This window comes from Scomber japonicus, chromosome 1, assembly GCF_027409825.1.
Source record: "Scomber japonicus isolate fScoJap1 chromosome 1, fScoJap1.pri, whole genome shotgun sequence".
NCBI classification, from domain to species: domain Eukaryota; kingdom Metazoa; phylum Chordata; class Actinopteri; order Scombriformes; family Scombridae; genus Scomber; species Scomber japonicus.
The window spans coordinates 36,008,851-36,022,601 of NC_070578.1; the positions used below are offsets into that span (position 1 = coordinate 36,008,851).

Sequence of the window (13,751 nt, forward strand, 5' to 3'; positions counted from 1 at the left end):
CCTTCTCCCTCCTGTCCTTCATTCCTACCTCCTTTCCTTCCTTCCTTCCTCCTCCCTTCCTTCCTTCCTCCCTCATTTCTTTCTTTCCTCTGTCCTTCCTTCCTTCCTTCCTTCCTCCCTCCTTTTCCTTCCTTCCTTCCTCCTCCCTTCCTTCCTCCTTTCTTTCCTTCTTCCTCCCTCCTTTTCCTGTCCTTCCTTCCTTCCTTCCTTCTGTATGTCCCTCCTTCCTTCCTTACTCTCTCTTTCTTTCCTCCCCCCATCTTCCTCCCTTCCTTCTTTCCTCTTTCCTTCCTTCCTTCCTCCCTCCCTCCTTTCCTTCCTTCTTCCTCCCTCCTGTTCCTTTCTTTCCTTTCCTCCTTTCCTTCCTTCTTCCTTCCTCCGTCCCTCCCTCCTTTCCTTATTTCTTTCTCCCTTCTCTCCTTCCTTGACTCGAGGACAACAGGAGGGTTAAAATTAACTATATTTCTATATCAAACTGTTTCTACTTGCAGGCAACAGAAAGCAACCCTCTGATGACTGGAGAAAGAAAAACAAAGATGGGGCTACTACTAACGATGATATTTGTACTCGAGCACACGAGAGAATGATGCAACCTTCTCCGAGCCAAATGATTATTCATGGTAATTACTACACTTGTTGGATTATGGGCAGAGGAGAGTAATGCACATTGCTTTGTTCTGAGCAACATAAAATATATATTTCAGAGCTTTCACATGAACAACAGAAAACAGAACGAGGTCACACACACACACACACACACACACACACACACACACACACACACACACACACACACACACACACACACACACACACACACACACACACACAACTACAAAATTACACATTACACCTGAAACTTGAAACCACACCATCTCCAATCATAATTCATAGTCTTCCTATAGCCACTAATCCACTCGCTGCTAAAGGGCCCACTTATTACTGAACTACTGAAATTTGTTGCATGTCCTCTCTCTCTCTCTCTCTCCCTCTCTCTCTGTCCCTATCTCTCTCTCTCTCTCACTCTGTCCCTATCTCTCTCTCTCTCACTCTGTCCCTATCTCTCTCTCTCTCTCTCTCTCTCCCTCTCCCTCTCTCTCTTTCTCCCTCGCTCACTCTGTCCCTCTCTCTCTTCCTCTCTGTTTCTCTCTCTCTCTCTCTCTCTCTCTCTCTCTCTCTCTCTCTGTCACTCTCTCTCTCACTCTGTCCCTCTCTCTGTTTCTCTCTCTCTCTGTCCCTCTGTTTCTCTCTCTGTTTTTCTCTCTCTCACTCTCTCTGTCACTCTCTCTCTCACTCTGTCCCTCTCTCTGTTTCTCTCTCTCTCTGTCCCTCTGTTTCTCTCTCTGTTTTTCTCTCTCTCACTCTCTCTCACTCTCTCTCTCACTCTGTGCCTCTCTGTTTCTCTCTCTCTCTCTCTTTCTTTCTCCCTCTCTCCCTCCCCCCCACCTCTCTCTCTCTCTGATGACTTTTAACTCAAAATCAACCATCAACCATTACACAGGCTCCTTATTTCTTAATCATATAGCCAATTGCAGTTTATTACCTTCTTCACCTCATGTCCACACCTGTTAATAGGCAATTTTCACTTGATGCTTGGCAGCTGCTGCTAGATGATATACTTTCCTGAAAGTTATAATCAATGTAGCTGGCTGATCTCATGCTTCACACCTGCGCTCCTTCAACATGAAAACTGGCCCTCTTGTTTGTTGGTTTTTAGCCGAGTCCAACATCAGGTCAGGAAACATCTATAGTCTCATCCCATCTCCCTCCTCCTTCCTTAAAAACCCTTTAAAGTATCCTCTTCCTTCATGTATCTCTGCACCCTCACTCATCATCGCCCTGTTTCCAAATTTCCAACTCGATAAACGTTCTCCACCTCCGACTCCAACTGGAGTTCGTCTTTCAACTGACTCCTTAAAGAGCGAGGACGTGTAACTTGCAAGATTTCCATTTCCATGTCTGTAGTTGGGGCCAAACACTTTGAAGTTGTGTGTTCTGCTGTGGATCTCGATCCAATCTTTCCTTTTTAGTTTATCATTCTCCTGGTGGAGTCGCTCATTTGCTGTCTCCAAATTTGTAATCCAACTGACCGTATTGCATAACGCTGCTTCAAACATCTCCAGTTTCTAAGACTGCAAAAAGAGATGGACTTCCTTTAGAGCAGGGGTGTCAAACATGCGGCCCGCGGGTGAGATACGGCCCGCCGAGGGGTGCGATCCGGCCCACTTGCCGTCCAGTGCTCTTTTCCTTCCTTCCATCTGTCCTTCCTTCCTTCCTTTTTCCTTCCTTCCATCTGTCCTTCCTTTCTTCCTTCGTTCCTTCCTTCCATCTGTCCTTCCTTCGTTCCTTCCTTCCTTCTGTCCTTCCTTTCTTCCTTCTGTCCTTCCTTCCATTCTTCCTTCTGTCCTTCCTTCCTTTCTTCCTGTCTCCCTTCCTTCCTTGTCTGTCCGTCCTTCACTATCTCTCTTTCCTACCTTTCTTCCCTCCTTCCTTTTGCCTGTCTTTCCTTCCTTCCTTCCTTCCTTCCTTCCTTCCTTCTTTCCTTCCATCTTTTTAATGATCCGGCCCACATGAGATCAAATTGGTCTGTATGTGTCCCTTGAATGAAAATGAGTTTGACACCTCTGTATTAGAGTTCTTAAAGGAAGGGGGGGGGGCATAAGAGGGGGGGGGGGGGACACAGGCACACACTCTATTTAGGTATGCATTTATGTTATATTGTAATTGTAATTGGTTGTATTTATTTTAACATGGACCCCAGGAAGAGTAGCTGTTGCCTAGGTAACAGCTAATGAGGTTCCAAATAAACTAAACTAAACTAAGCTTGGCTGATACTGATACTGACACTAATTTCTTCTCATGTGGATTACTGAAGCCGATTCTTGATGCTTATCCTCTTTTTTTTCTGCCACGTTATCAACAAGTTTTATCATTTTTCTCTGTCTGTGCTTTCGATTATCAAAACATCAGCTGTAAACAACTGTCATTCTTACTTATTACCACTAAACCCTCATTTCTTTTTTTTTTTTAAAGTCACATTCAGACACGTTGCATTCCCACCGCATGCTCGGCTTTGGCGGCGCATGCTCAAAACCTGTCTCGACCGGTTTTTAAAACAAACTTCCAAGACATAGTTGGCAGACATCGTTTTAAATTTTTTGGTGACTCATTATCAGGACATGCCAAGATTATTACGGGGTGTAAACTCTGACACTGATTCATACGTCTTTATTCTCTACTGAGTGCGTAAGACACCGACGTAGATCTGTGATGAATTATGACACATTCATATAAAACGTGTAATAGGTGGTGGTGGTGGTGGTGGTGGTGACCCCCATTCATGGTGATTTTCTATGCATTGTAAATGGAAGCAGTCTATATAATATAACGCCATCTGGTTTACAGAATTTTACAAGACCCCCATTATATGACTAGAAACCATGGCGACTGGTGCCAAAATGTTGCAAGAAAAAAAACGCTGATTTCACAACTTTTACTTTCTGGAGAAATTCTGGAGAAATTCATTTTAAAGGGTGTAGTTGAGAGTTAAAGCAGCAGTTGGTAACTTTGAGGAGAGAGAGGACTTAGCATCAAATTTGAAGAAGTACAACTTTCAGATCCATACCCCTCCCCTCTCCGCTGCACTCCTGCCCTACCTCCAAAGTCCCTCCCACAGAGGAGGCTTACGTGTGTGCGGCCACGTGCACGCGACTATGTGCACGTGGCACGTAAGCATGGAAGGAAGGAAGAAGGAAGGATGGAAGGGAGGAAGAAGGAAGGAAAGGAGGAAGGAAGAAAGGGAGGAAGAAGGAAGGATGTAGGAAGGAAGGGAGAGGGGACTGTGAGGAGGAAGGGGGGCTGTGAGGAGGAAGGGGGAGGGGCCTGCGAGGAGGAAGGGGGAGGAGCCTGTGAGGAGGAAGGTGGAGAGGCCTGTGAGGAGGAAGGGGGAGGGGCCTGTGAGGAGGAAGGTGGAGAGGCCTGTGAGGAGGAAGGGGGAGGGGCCTGCGAGAAGTGCGAGAAGAAAGGGAGAGGGGACCTTCCTTCTTTCCTTCCTTCTTCCTCCCTTCCATCCTACCTCCCCTCTCCCTCCTTTCCTTCCTTCTTCCTCCCTTCCTTCCTTCTTCCTCCCTTCCATCCTGCCTCACTTCCTCCTCCCTTCCTTCCTTCCTTCCTTCTTCCTCCCTTCCTCCCTTCCTCCCCTCTCCCTCCTTTCCTTCCTTCTTCCTCCCTTCCTTCCTTCTTTCCTTACTTCTCCCTCCCTTCCTTACTCCCTCTCTCCTTTCCTTCCTTCTTCCTTCCCTTCCTTCCTTGACATGAGGACAACAGGAGGTGTTAAGAGAACCTCCTACTGTCGATGTCCATTAGGCGAAAGGTAAAGCGGCGTACTGCCTCTGCGTCACATGTCAAATTAGCATAATGACTAATTCTGCACCCTAGGGCTACAAAACAGAAGCCCACACTGTTGACTGTAACACAAACCGCCATTGAGAAAAAAAAAAAAAAACATCAATGTAGACCAACCACCTGGAAGCCACAACACCCACTTCCATCCACATCGCTGAACCCCCTTCGCCATGACGATAGCTACGTCACATGGCGGCGTGTTTGGTGAAGTATCCTACTGTTAATGATTTAGCGCTTGGAAGGATATCTGCCGTCCGTGCTTGTCGATGGGTCGGCGATGGGGAGAGTTGATGCGGTTGCGGTCTCTGTGGACCCTCTCGACCAGTCCATGGTGGCGGGTTCCTCTGACGGAGTCCAACCCTGAAGGGAAGCCACCCTGAGAGAGAGAGGAAGAGAGAGAGAGAGAGAGAGAGAGAGAGAGAGGCCGTTATCACACACATACATATGGATCCATGATGGGTTTAATCAAATTTAAAGGGTTAAAATGTGAAAATAAACGTATGAATAACTTGCACACATTCTTTTTTTGGGGACTCAGCATCAAATTTCAGCTTTTAATCCATTTTGAGAGAATATATTAGAGGATTATGGTAAAAATGTCTAAGTGGTGTAACCATAAAAACTGGACAGAAGGAAGGAATGAATGAAGGAAGGAAGGAATGGAGGGAGGGATGGAGGGAGGGAGGAAGGGAGGAAGGAAAGAAGGAAGGGAGGAAGGAATGACAGAAGGAAGGAAGGGAGGAAGGATGGATGGATGGAAGGAAGGAGAATATATTAAGAGGAATATGGTAAAAATGTCTAAGTGGTGTAACCATAAAAACTGGACAGAAGGAAGGAAGGAGGGACGGAAGGAAGGAAGGAAGGAAGGGAGGACAGAAGGAATGAAGGAATAAAGGAATGAAGGAATGAAGGGAGGGAGGGAGGGAGGGAGGAAGGAAGGAAGGAAGGAAGGAAGGAAGGAAGGACAGAAGGAATGAAGGAGAGAGAATATATTAGAGGATTATGGTAAAAATGTCTAAGTGGTGTAACCATAAAAACTGGACAGAAGGAAGGAAGGAGGGACGGAAGGAAGGAAGGAAGGAAGGAAGGACAGAAGGAATGAAGGAATAAAGGAAGGAAGGAAGGAAGGAATGAAGGAAGGAGAGAGAATATATTAGAGGATTATAGTATACATGTCTAAGTGGTGTAACCATACAAACTGGATAGAAGGAAGGAATGAATGAAGGAAGGAAGGAATGGAGGGACAGAGGGATGGAAGGAAGGAAGGAAGGAGGGATGAAAGGAAGGAAGGAAGGAAGGTGGGCCGGAATGGACCCCTTGGCAGGCCGGTTCTGGCCCACGGGCCGCATGTTTGACACCCCTGCTGTAGGTGGATAAAATATTTAATATTTGTCATTCTTGTGTGGTTACACCATTTGACATTTTCAGGAGCATTCAGTCTTACTTTTGATTAAAAAAATGCTTCAAATGTCATTTTAACAAACCTGATGCTGCTTTTAAAAACTATTTTTTAAGATATTTTTGAATTGCTCATCTTGCCAACCCTTATTAATCACTGACCCATATAACACTGCAGTTTTCACAGGTAGGCATCACTTTCACTTTGCCCAATTTCAATCAAGCTGCTTTTCAAAAAACAACATTTCAAAGACAGGAAGTGCTGGTCAGAAATCCCTCAGGTGGTGCAGCTGCAGCGTAGAGTATCACGACCCCTCACACTGTCATTACAGATTCAGATTAAATTAACCCTTAAACAGACAACGTGCACCAGGAGATACAGACTCTTTAACCTTCGTGTTGTCCTCCAGGGTCCTTCCTCTGTCCTTCCTTCCTTCCATCCTTCCTCTGTCCTTCCTTCCTTCCTTCCTTCCTTCCTTCATCTGTCTGTCCTTCCTTCCTTCCTTCCTTCCTCAGATCTAAGTTCAGCTGTTAGGGTAAATGTTCCCTCCTTCTGTCCTTTCTTCCTTCCTTCATCTGTCCTTCCTTCCTTCCTCCCTCCCTTCCTTCCTTCCCCCCTCCCTTCCTTCCCTTCCTCCATCCTTTCCTTCCTTCCTTCTTCTCTCCTTTCCTTCCTACCTTCCTCCCTCCTTCCTTTCCTTCCTTCTTCCTCCCTTCCTTCCCTTCCTCCCTCCTTTCCTTCCTTCTTCCTCCCTCCCTTCCTTCCCCCCTCTCTTCCTTCCCTTCCTCCATCCTTTCCTTCCTTCTTCTCTCCTTTCCTTCCTACCTTCCTCCCTCCTTCCTTCTTCCTCCCTTTCCTTCCTTCCTTCTTTCCTTCATTCCTTCCTTACTTGAGGTGCAAATTACATAACTAGTAAGGTCTGTTTAAGGGTTAACACGTCTGTCAATGTCTAGGAACATTTTAGAGCTGTAATACCTCCATACCGTGATATTTTTGCTTATGGTTATCATACTGCCAGAATCTCATACCGGCCCATGCCTACATCCAACAATGACTGATTGAATCTACTACAGCAGGGGTGTCAAACATGCGGCCCGTGGGCCAGAACCAGCCCAGCCGAGGGGTCCAAATCGGCCCACTTTCCTTCCTTCCTTTTTTTCCTTCCTTCCTTCCTGTCTTCTTTTCCTTCCCTTCTTCCCTCCTTCCTTCCTTCCTTCCTGTCTTCTTTTCCTTCCCTTCTTCCCTCCTTCCTTCTGTCCTTCCTTCCTCCCTTTCTTTCTTTTTTCCTTCCTTCCTGTCTTCTTTTCCTTCCCTTCCTCCCTTCCTTCCTTCCTTCCATCTTTTGAATGGTCCTTTCTTTCTTTCTTTCCTTCTTTTTTCCTTCCTTCCTTCCATCTTTTTAATGGTCCTTCCTTCCTTCCTTCCTTCCTTCCTTCTGTCCTTCCTTCCTCCCTTTCTTTCTTTTTTCCTTCCTTCCTGTCTTCTTTTCCTTCCCTTCCTCCCTTCCTTCCTTCCTTCCATCTTTTTAATGGTCCTTTCTTTCTTTCTTTCCTTCTTTTTTCCTTCCTTCCTTCCATCTTTTTAATGGTCCTTCCTTCCTTCCTTCCTTCTTTCTGTCCTTCCTTCCTCCCTTTCTTCTTTTCAAAAAACAACATTTCATCTGCATTGAGTCCAAAGCCTCAGTCTTTTATAAACCAATGAGGTCATCCTACTACATTGTGTTATAATGTCATGTGTCAACTGCTACTACAGTTTTGTCAGATCACGCCGACTCTCTCTTTCTTTCTTTCTTTCTCTTCATGTTATATCCCTTGTTCTTTCTTATTATCAGCTTGTCAATCGACTGTAAAGCACTTTGAGTTGCGTTAACTTGAATGAAAGCTGCTGTATAAGTGAAGTTTGATTGATTGATTCAAACACAAACACAAAGGACTGTTGATTAACACTAAAGGCACAAAGGTGTGTTTAAATCAGGCGGGGAGTTCTGGTCCTCTGAAATGAGGCCAATGTGGAAGTAACTTAGAGCTGCATTCTATCAAAAGGCCACCAGGGGGCGACCGTCTCTATACAAGTCAATGGAGAATTCACCAACTTCTCACTTGATTTCTAACCTCAGTAAACGTTTTCAAAATGTGTTTATGGTCTCAATCGCTAGTTTAAAGCCTTCTTCAATGCAGTATGATGTTCATTTGGGACATTTTGGCCTCCCTGATTTTATATGTGACGATAAAGCAGGGTATGCATTAGGGCGTGGCTACGTCCTGATTGACAGGTTGATTGACCAATGTCCTTGAGATCCAGCCCTCGCAACCATAGCTACCTCCCCGCTCCGCCGTTGGTCCCGCCCATACGTCCATTCATGACTCCGCCTCATGCCCATATAAGTAGAATCCGTGTTCATTTTTTCCCAGAATGCACCTGAAATTTTCAAGATGGTGCTGCCTAGATCCGAAACTATTGGCTTCCGAGCAGCAGTCCACAAACCAATGGGTGATGTCACGGATGTTACGTCCATTTCTTTTATACAGTCTATGGTTTAAATAGGTTTAGTGTGATATATTATCCATGCATGACGACGTGAAGGTGTTTTCTGGAGTAGTTTGATTATCAATATAAAAAAGGTAAAAATATACTCTTAACCCTCCTGTCGTCCTCCCGGGTCAAATTGACCCCATCTCTCTTTTGACTGTTCCTTCTTTCCTTCCTTCCTCTCTCTTTCTTTAATTTTTCCTTCGTTCTTCCCCTCCTTCCATACTTCTTTTCTTACTACCTTCCATCCTTCCTTGCTTCTTTCTTTCCTTCCTTCCTTTCCTTACTTCTTTCTTTCCTTCCTTCCTTCCTTACTCTTTCCTTCCTTCCTTCCTCCCTTCCTCCCTTCCTTCCTTACTCTCTACCTTCCTTCCACCCTTTCATCCCTCCCTCCCTCCTTACTCCTTTCCTTCCTTCCTTCCTTACTCCCTACCTTCCTTCCACCCTTTCATCCATCCCTCCCTCCCTCCTTACTTCCTTCCTTCCTTCCTTCCTTACTCCTTTCATCCCTCCCTCCCTCCGTCCTTACTCCTTCCTTCCTTCCTTCCTTCCTTCCTTCCTTCCTTCCTTCCTTCCTTCCTTCCTTCCTTGACCTGAGGACAACAGGAGGGTTAACATTGATGGGTTATGAAATTAAGACTAAAACTAAATGCATCTTAACTCGAACGGGACACTCAATTCCAAATATCAGCTCAGAGGGAGAAATTACAGATATTATGTAAATATTCTGCTTGCATTATTAACATATGTACTTTGAGATACTAAAAAAATGTTTTATTTTATTGACACTATAAATCCTTTATTGCTCTGTTTGCCTCACAGCTGACAGAGTCCACACACGGTTCACATGCAGGCGGCCGATGTAATCGACAACGTCTGAATTTGAATTTATAATCAACGTCTGAGTGATAAACACAGAGATCGTTACATAAAGTCTTTCAGCATTCATTTATTGAACAAGTGCTGATAAATAAAGGTGTAATAGTGCACACACAAAAAAAATCAGAGTTTTGGTGCAGCAGGAAAAAAAAAGAAAATTATATTTAGAGTGTTTTATTTTGAAACCGAACCGGCCCGCCGAGGGGTCCAAATCTGCCCACTTTCCTTCCTTCCTTTTTATCCTTCCTTCCTTCCTGTCTTCTTTTCCTTCCCTTCTTCCCTCCTTCCTTCCTTCCTTCCTTCCTTCCTTCCTGTCTTCTTTTCCTTCCCTTCTTCCCTCGTTCCTTCTGTCCTTCCTTCCTCCCTTTCTTTCTTTTTTCCTTCCTTCCTGTCTTCTTTTCCTTCCCTTCTTCCTTCCTTCCATCTTTTTAATGGTCCTTTCTTTCTTTCTTTCCTTCCTTCCTTCTGTCCTTCCTTCCTCCCTTTCTTTCTTTTTTCCTTCTTCCTTCCTTCCTTCCTTCCTGTCTTCTTTTCCTTCCCTTCTTCCCTCCTTCCTTCCTTCCTTCCTGTCTTCTTTTCCTTCCCTTCTTCCCTCCTTCCTTCTTTCCTTCCCTTCTTCCCTCCTTCCTTCCTTCCTTCCTTCCTTCCTGTCTTCTTTTCCTTCCCTTCTTCCTTCCTTCTTTCCTTCCATCTTTTTAATGGTCCGGCCCACATGAGATCAAATTGGACTGTCTGTGGCCCTTGAATGAAAACTACTTTGACACTCCTGTACTACAGTAACAGTTTAGTTGTGCTACAGCGGAAAAGGAAACTACTTGAGTTTCTCCCAAGCAGCCAGAGCAACAGGTCCGCTGACAGCTGATTTATGGTCTCTTTGTATGTTTACACACTGATGCTTCGGTATTAATAATCTAACAAAGTCATATATAATAATAATAATAATAATAATATACCAGTCAGAAGAACCAAACCACTACTTTTACTTTCATTTTCTTACTTTGGCTTCAGCATTAATAATCTAATAATGTCCTCCATAATAAAAGTAAATGATTAAATGTGTTTTATAGGAGGTGGAATCATTTCACTACGGAGATAACGGAGCATATTTTGAGTGTCGTTTGTCATTCTGGTTACACTCAGTACGTTTACATGCATCCTATCAGACATAGTTTGGACTTTTTAAAATGCTTCTAAACACCTTTAGTCCGAGCTACATTGGATCTACTTAACAGACCATAACGGACTTCTTAAAAATCGGATAAGAACGCCTCAATAATTTGTTCATAGTCTGCATTTTAACGCCACGTATACTCACCAATCGTACCTAAATCGGATTTTGCATTCACCCAGAAGTGAAAGGAAACGTCTTATTAAAAAAGATCTGGTTTTCTTTTTATATGCATTATTAGAAGTTAAATAATGCAGGAAATGTTACGCTACTGTAGCATCGTCCATCTCCTCGTAACGCCATCTTTGTTTGAATGCCGTCAGATAGTCAGTTGTTGCTGTTAAGTAGAGTTCAACAGGAAGTGGCTCTTTGTTGAGAGGGCTACAGCACCACATAGCGTAACGGAGTCAGCCATGCTTCGGCCGTTTATCCGATTCTCTGAACAGCATGTATGCTCGGACAAGACGATCAGAAATTCAATTTTTTTTGCTGCATGTAAAACGTACCGACTGTAATGAAGCTATCTTAAATCCGTGAGCATGCTACAAACTAAAAAAAAGGTAGCTAAGGTTGCTAATCGCCACCAAAAGGTTTCAGGTAGAATTGCTCTGCATGTCGGTGTAAGTAGATTATTAAAATACTGAGTTTATTCATCGTGCGGTCAACTAGCTACGTAGCTACTCGTGCGGTCAACTAGCTACGTAGCTACTGACACATGACATTAGCACAAAAATCAAAGAAAATTACCAAACTAACTAAATTTGAGCAAGTTAACAAAATTGGGCCGTTTAGTTGTGCTACTACAGTAATTACGGTAGACTAAAGGCACTCGTTTGGATTGTGCAACTTCATTTTAAGAGGCAGATTTCTCTCCCAGAGCTTCGCTACCGTAATTACTGTATTAACAGTGCAACTTCATTTTAAAAGGCAGATTTCTCTCCCAGCCTCCGCTACCGTAATTACTGTATTAACAGTGCAACTTCATTTTAAGAGGCAGATTTCTCTCCCAGAGCTCCGCTACCGTAATTACTGTATTAACAGTGCAACTTCATTTAAAAAGGCAGATTTCTCTCCTAGAGCTCAGCTACCGTAATTACTGTATTAACAGTGCAATTTCATTTTAAAAGGCAGAGTTATCACCCAGAGCTCCGCTGCCATAATTACTGTATTAGCAGTGCAACTTCATTTTAAAAGGCAGAGTTCTCTCCCAGAGCTCCGCTACCGTAATTACTGTATTAACAGTGCAACTTCATTTTGAAAAGGCAGATTTCTCTCCCAGAGCTCCGCTACCGTAATTACTGTATTAACAGTGCAACTTCATTTAAAAAGGCAGATTTCTCTCCTAGAGCTCAGCTACCGTAATTACTGTATTAACAGTGCAACTTCGTTTTAAAAGGCAGTTCTCTCCCAGCCTCCGCTACCGTAATTACTGTATTAACAGTGCAACTTCATTTTAAAAAGGCAGATTTCTCTCCCAGAGCTCTGCTACCGTAATTACAGTATTAATAGTGCAACTTCATTTTAAAAGGCAGATTTCTCTCCCAGAGCTCTGCTACCGTAATTACTGTATTAACAGTGCAACTTCATTTTAAAAGGCAGAGTTCTCTCCCAGAGCTCCGCTGCCATAATTACTGTATTAGCAGTGCAACTTCATTTTAAAAGGCAGAGTTCTCTCCCAGAGCTCCGCTACCCGAATTACTGTATTAACAGTGAAACTTCATTTTATATGGCAGATTTCTCTCCCAGAGCTCCGCTACCGTATTTACTGTATTAACAGTGCAACTTCATTTTAAAAGGCAGATTTCTCTCCCAGAGCATGCTTAGCTCCGCTGCTGTAACGCTCCCGGTGTGAGTTGCTACTGACTGAGTGCTGCTACTACAGTAATTACGGTAGACTAAAGGCACTGGTTTGGATTTGATTGGACTGCCGTAAGTACTGTATTAACAGTGCAAGTTTATTTTTTAATACTTTCTTAGTTTTACTTTTGTTTTTGCTCCTTTTCTTTATGTTCTACACTCAGTCTGTCTCATTATCAGCTTGTGAATCACTTTAAACTACATGAACGTGTCTGAAAGCTTCTTTTCTAAACAAAGATCGATTGACTGATTGATTGATGAACTAAACCTTTAAGTCCATACTGTGATGGTTCAGGCACAAATAAGAGACACTTCTACACCCCTTTAACTGAGAAATGATTATCGTCAAGTGGAATCTAGAGTCCATTTAGTTTGCGGAGCTTCGTTCCCAGAGGTGACGGTAAATGGAGAGGGGGTGAGAAGAAGGGGCTTTCTTCCTCCTCTGTGTGTGTGTGTGTGAGGATTGATTTCTGTATCTGGTAAGAGTCGCTGCAATTACTGCTCTACCTCAAAGGATCATTCTCTAAAAGTAACAAGGACACTTTCACCTGGAGTCTCTCTCTCTCTCCCCCTCTCTCTCCCTCCCTCTCCCCCTCTCTCTCTCTCTCTCCCTCTCCCCCTTCTCTCTCTATCTCTCTCCCTCTCCCCTTCTCTCTCTCTCTCTCTCCCTCTCCCCCTCTCTCTCCCCCTCTCTCTCTCTCTCTCTCTCTCTCTCTCCCTCCCTCTCTCTCTCTCTCTCTCTCTCTCTCCCCCTCTCTCTCTCTCCCTCTCTCTCTCTCCCTTCTCTCTCTCTCTCTCTCCCTCTCCCCCTCTCTCTCCCTCCCTCTCTCCCCCTCTCTCTCCCTCCCCTCTCTCCCTCTCCCCCTTCTCTCTCTCTCTCTCTCTCTCTCCCCCTTCTCTCTCTCTCTCTCTCTCCCCCTTCTCTCTCCCCCTTCTCTCTCTCTCTCTCCCTCTCCCCCTCTCTCCCCCTCTCTCTCCATCTCTCGGTCCTGGGAGAGCTGACACAGATACTGAGTCCCGGTGTTACAGAGAAGTACTGTTAAATCACAAACAGCATCGCATCGCTTCAAAAAAGGACTGCTGAGAAATACGGCGCTCATCTTTTATTCCTTTTTTTTTACAAAGCATTCCTTCATTCCCTTTTTCCTTCCTTCCTTCTTTCCCTCCGTCTGTCCTTCCTCCCTCCTTCCTTCCTCCCTCCTTACTCCTTTCCTTCCTTCTTCCTTCCCTCATTTCCTTCCCCCTTTCCTTCCTTCCTTCCTTTCCTTCCTTCCCTCATTTCCTTCCCCCTTGCCTTCCTCCTTCCTTTCCTTCCTTCCCTTCCTCCTTCCTTTACTTCCTTCCTGCCTCCTTTCCTTTCTTCTTCCCTCCCTTCCTTCCTTCCTTCCTCCTTTCCTTCCTCTTCCCTCTTTCCCTCCTTCCTTCCTTCCCTCCTTCCTTCCCTCTTTCCTGCCTCATTTCTTTCCTTCTTCCTCCCTCCCTTCCTTCCTTGACTTGAGGACAACAAGAGTTAAA

General features: G+C 44.5%; 1 protein-coding gene across 1 annotated transcript in view; it reads right to left on the minus strand.

Moving 5' to 3' along the window:
- Positions 1-13,751, minus strand: part of crtc3 (CREB regulated transcription coactivator 3) — a 94,866-nt gene that overhangs the window by 64,579 nt on the left and 16,536 nt on the right. Inside the window, 1 exon segment of the mRNA XM_053324285.1 lies at positions 4,650-4,780. Within this exon segment, the coding sequence (XP_053180260.1) occupies positions 4,650-4,780 (131 nt within the window).